Source organism: Zerene cesonia, unplaced genomic scaffold, assembly GCF_012273895.1.
Source record: "Zerene cesonia ecotype Mississippi unplaced genomic scaffold, Zerene_cesonia_1.1 Zces_u014, whole genome shotgun sequence".
NCBI lineage: Eukaryota > Metazoa > Arthropoda > Insecta > Lepidoptera > Pieridae > Zerene > Zerene cesonia.
The window spans coordinates 58,915-64,240 of NW_024045144.1; the positions used below are offsets into that span (position 1 = coordinate 58,915).

The window sequence follows — 5,326 nt, forward strand, 5'->3', positions numbered from 1 at the left end:
GGAAGTGGGAGAAAAACGGGTGTGAGTTACATACATACAAACATACAAGTGAAGCTAATAAAAGCGTGTTAATAAATAAAATACCAAATGAGATCAGATATTACACTATCTGGTCCAACAAATATTGTTGTGCCAGAACACCCTTATTTATATAAACTGTAGTTTACCAATCTTCTTTTTACACAGAAGAATAATTATGTAAATTGGCCCAGCTTTCCGGAAGATATCGTTTAAAACTACTGTGACTAATTGGATTGTCTTGTTATTGAATTTAAATATTACTAGCTGATCCGGCAAACGCCGTTCTGCCTTTGTCTTATCATTTAGGAGAATGAAAAATAGATGTTGGCCGATACTCAGAACTACCCAATATGTACACAAAATTTAATGAGATTCAGTACAACCGTTTTGAAGGAGTATGGTAACTAATATTGTGACATGAGAATATATATATACATAATCAGATAAGACAATTTATAACATTTTATAACCAACAGTGTTTGTTACCTTTGATAGTTTTGTATAAAATAAGCTGCACATAGTATCAGCTATATACGAGTGTTAAACATAACTAGCAGTTCGCCCCGGCTTCACACATGGTAAATTTATGTAGCTTATAACACCCAGGGATCACACACCTACCCAAAAGTTAAAAATTATTAACATTAGTCTGATAGATATATAGATTAGGGTGTTCAAACAAAGAAACAAACTCTTCAGCTTCATATAGTAGATTTAAATACTGTATACAGTTACATACATACATACACACAAACATGCTACACTTAAACCCAATATAGAAAATGATGGAAGCATGATTCCAAAAAAAAATTAATTCAATTCATTATGTCATTTTTTAACCTTGTTGATCGGTTAGAAGGTAAATGTAGTCATGATGTAAATGATCTTGAAATAATTTAGTTTCTATGATTCGACTCGGAGAATTTTTTTGTGGAAATAAATAATTGGGTCTTAGAAAGTTGTTAAATATAATTGGTCAAAATTGCAAATAATTTTCAGTTATGAAGATGAAAAACTAGGAACAGTATCAAACCTATAATATTATCTTACCTTCCTATTCTCATTAGGGATTTTCGTCCCATTTTATATAATTAAGACAGCATATGATACCTACATAATCTAGCGTTTACGAGTGAGTACCATACGATTAACGTTATTATTAAATATAGGTTATGGATAAGGAAATTAATCTTATAAGATAAAGTCAAATGGAAGTAGCGACCCTCATTCTAACGTAACAACTAAATGTACTTTTAGCCTTTTTTAACGTTCGTTTTTCCACAACTGGTGCTATTTAGAAATCTGATGTCATTACTGTATGGGTTTATGTAGGCGCTAGCAAGGCCATGACAAATTTAGTTATTGTTTAAACGAACTAAATACATGAAAAATTAACTTTTACAACAATTTTATGGCAATTTTATCACAACTAAAAGCTTGTTAAAACCGAAAGCACTAATAAATATTCAATTTGTATAATGTCAACAATGCAAAATAATAAATCGATAGGAAATTAATGAATGAGAAATTAATTAAAATCGATTTCCACGCCCAAAACGCCATACAAAACTAAAATAATGTCTATACCAGGTTACATACAGCTTTCGATCGATATATTTATGAAATCCTGAAAGCTCCATACAAGATGGCGGGAATATAATCCGACCAAATGAAGTCGAACGGGAATAAGTGGAACGGCAACGCTAATGACCCGACCTAAATTTGGACGGGTTATACGTCTGATCAGACAGATGTATGGATTCTTATTTCGTACTCGATTCATATAAAGATATGAACATTATTATTATCTCTATGTATTATTTTAGTCGTTATCTTCGTTTACTTACCGTTTCAGTGGTTGTTTGGGACTTTTAAAACCACAAAACACTTAATTTTTAACACAAGCACTCACACGCCCTTCAGTATGTAACAACATCACGAGAACACTGCGCCCTCTAGCGCAGAATTAATTCGAAAAATTCTTCACCCGACGCTAAGTTCACACTAGTGTTAATTGAATTTTGCTTGCTAATTAACACACTGTTCATAATATTGGGTGTATTTCATTATATTTGTGAGTAATAGATAAGGGAATGCGTCCTCTGATGTAACTTGTTTTAATTCATAAACGGCATAGCGTCAATTTAGCCGCAGTTGCCACATTAGAACTGAAGTATTGATTTTGTCCAACGCAGCTGATTCATTGTAGCTGTACGTAATCAAGAGAGCGAATTCGCGCAATTTTGTAATACGAGAGAACGTCTGAGTCATGATTATTTTTGTTCTATTTTATACAATAACGTACTAAACAGGTAGAATTCGCTCGCTCATACATAAATGCACTAAGTAAAATGCTAAAAAAATATGATGAATTAAATATATAATCGTTCAAATATATAATCGTTCAAATATTTGTGTAATCAATATTATCTAACAAATAGATAATATGATTTTGGATATAAAACATGTAGATATTATCTAGTTCACTAAAATTTGTAACTTATATAGTTGCATATTCGCTTTCACGAGAAAATTCAAGCTTACAATCAAGGCGAGCAATCGAACCAGTATCCAGTGCTATAAAAATACACAAGGACTTTCCAAGTTTTCAAACGTTTCTTGAACATATTATTTTATAATTTAGAGATTATTTTATTATGCGTAACTGACCGAAACCAAATTCTCTCATTCGTGTGATTCTTAATTGGATTTTAGATATAAGAAATGTTAAAAAAGATATTATCTCTGGATTTAAACATCTGTTTAATGGATACATGAATACCTACACGCATAATCAACAAAAAAATCCCATAAATTTGATATTTCCTTCCTATTTGGTCTTACATTCAGACTTGGCACGTTTATTGCTATGACAATTCGAGCAGGCGCACTAAATCAGTTTTATGAATGCGGACGTATACTGGATAAACCACCAATCACCGTGAATAATATTAAATTTTACAAAATTTTCGAACATTCTACCTCTGCCTCTTTTAATTTAAATACCGGATTCATACATTTTCTTCAACTATTTAAAAATACATATTATGTCAATTTGCCTATATCGTTATCTATTCAGATATGTTGTATTTAGAAATTAAAGACTTTTTAACGGATTTATTCATTACATAATTCTCGCGTAAAATCAAACATGAGATAATACTAGGTATGTTGTATATTAATTAAAAAAAAAAACTTTAAGTAAGCCAGTTATATTTTTATACGAATATCATCCATAAAACGTCGTATGCGTCAATTTCAAAACCCAAGTAGCAAAATACGAAACATTTGTGAATATCGCTAGTTTTACTTCACAATCTCGTGGCTTGAGTGCCAACACACCCGCCAACTTATCCCCCGAGTACAAAGGTCCAAATTCATGTACAAAACAATCCTCATAATCAGACATGTCTACACATATTAAACTCTCGTCTATTTGAACGCCAAAGCTCTCATAACATCGGCTGTTTGGCGCGAATTTCATTTCGAAACTGTCGAAATCATTTATCAAATAGACGCGCCTATCCATACTTGAAACGGTCTTCCAAATGCTCGCGTCGAAGTGCAAAACCTGCCTTTCGTCAAATGTCGACGAGCGTAGCGTGGTGGGTAACTCTATATTGAATTTTGCAACTGCTATATCGTACATGGGCATCGTGCTATTCGGGTTAAATTTTTCATGTATCCTCCAGTACAGAATTGGGTATGAGGCACTGATGTTCCTCGCATAATCGTGCAGTAACAGCACTCTATGCGTCGCGCCCTTTTTCCTGCAATGCGCAGAAGTTACGATCCACTTCACGAGTACAACACTGGCGAAACAAGCGAACGACCACTGTGAGGAAGCGTTCCTGGCGATGGCGGCCACGTATGGAAACCTTTCTGCTATAGATACACTGTTGTTGTCGTTTAGAGAAATAACAGCTATTGATTTAGCGACATGGTAGACTCCAGCGCCAGGCAGGTAGTCCCGTTTCCTCTCTTCCACGGTTATTTCTGTTGCAAATTTTACCATAACGCACACGGCCATTATGGCGACTAAAACGATTGCCGTTAGGATTATACATGCTGCTTTCATATTCTATTTTCTAGGAATAGAGTGGAAAAATGGTTTCATTGAAATTCGTTTCATGAATTATACTTATAATTCATGTGATTGTCAATTTATGACGTTTAGTTTACATAATCTGTACATTGCAAAAGCTCTATGGTAAGACGCGTGTGTTTAAAAATGCGAGATATAGAATAACAATAGTATAATATAATCTACAAAAATGTAATGATAGTCTCAAAAAAACTGTAATGAATAAATATTTCACACCTTATAAATTAGTCCGTCGATTGAGCAGCTAACTTTTTATTTCCATAAATAATAAGTCCATGCACACTTGCAGAGACGTAAGGCCATTTGCAGACCTTTCACCTCTAAACATGGATTTCTAATGTCGTATGAACGAGAGGAATTGAAGTAAGAACTGGGAAGGGATTAGGAAAAGGATATAGGCCTCATCAAAGGATCAGGCCTCAAACATTCGAATGCTACTATTTCACGCTCATGTTCTGTTGAGGTGGGATACTTCCCCGTTGCGAGCTGATGCAATTCGTGCCGAAGCGTGCGCGACTCCTACGTCCCACGTCGTAATATTTCCTCTTATTTAAACATTGCTTTTCCATAAATTGTAACAAAATAATGCTCATTATTTATCCATTACTGCCACGACGACAGCGCCAACTTAAGATGTTTATTTGTTACTGTTTCACGTGAAAACCAATGAACGGATTTTCATGATATATTGCGTTAATGTAGCTTACGTACCAATTAGTATTTAATATTATTACTAAATAAAGATTCCAGAGCATTCTCGAATACTCTCGGATAATGTAAAAAAATGCAAATTTTAAATCATTGAGAGATCAAAGTATGGTATTTGTCATAGTGACAACTTAACTTGGTCACAACTTGGGGCTGAGAGAGCTCGAAAAATATTGACCTATCCATTGATTTGCTAAGTGACTATCGGCTTATAGCATTCTGCGATTTATGCCTACTGGAAGGGACTATGCACCTATTACATTAAAAGTATTACTTTAAAAGGCGAACAAAAGACTGTGAATGGTTTTTTTTCTGTTTATATGTTGTGTGTTAATGTAATTTTGTTTTCATTTACTCTGTTAAACTTCTATGAGCTAATAGAAAATGTTAAAATAAAAAACACTATTTAGTATAAAGAAAAGTCGCTGTTTTTGTATAGATCTTAAAAATTACACACCGGATTTTGATGGTGTTTTTTAAATATATAGAGTG

At 33.6% G+C, this 5,326-nt stretch overlaps 2 protein-coding genes across 2 annotated transcripts in view; both read right to left on the reverse strand.

The window, feature by feature from the left end:
- LOC119839380 (talin-1) overlaps positions 1–2,085 on the reverse strand; it is a 50,905-nt gene extending 48,820 nt beyond the window's left edge. Inside the window, exon 1 of the mRNA XM_038365648.1 lies at positions 1,869–2,085. The gene's annotated coding sequence lies outside the window, so the exon portion shown is untranslated. The remainder of the gene's footprint in view (positions 1–1,868) is intronic.
- Positions 2,086–3,250: 1,165 nt separating this feature from the next.
- LOC119839393 (trypsin epsilon-like) lies at positions 3,251–4,099 on the reverse strand. The gene has a single exon (XM_038365665.1). The coding sequence runs from the start codon at positions 4,097–4,099 to the stop codon at positions 3,251–3,253; it is 849 nt and encodes a 282-aa protein (XP_038221593.1).
- Positions 4,100–5,326: the final 1,227 nt, after the last annotated feature.

What these genes read in the sequence shown, in the direction of transcription:
- LOC119839393 (XM_038365665.1), bottom strand. Translation starts at nt 4,099, where the DNA reads ATGAAAGCAGCATGTATAATCCTAACGGCAATCGTTTTAGTCGCCATA.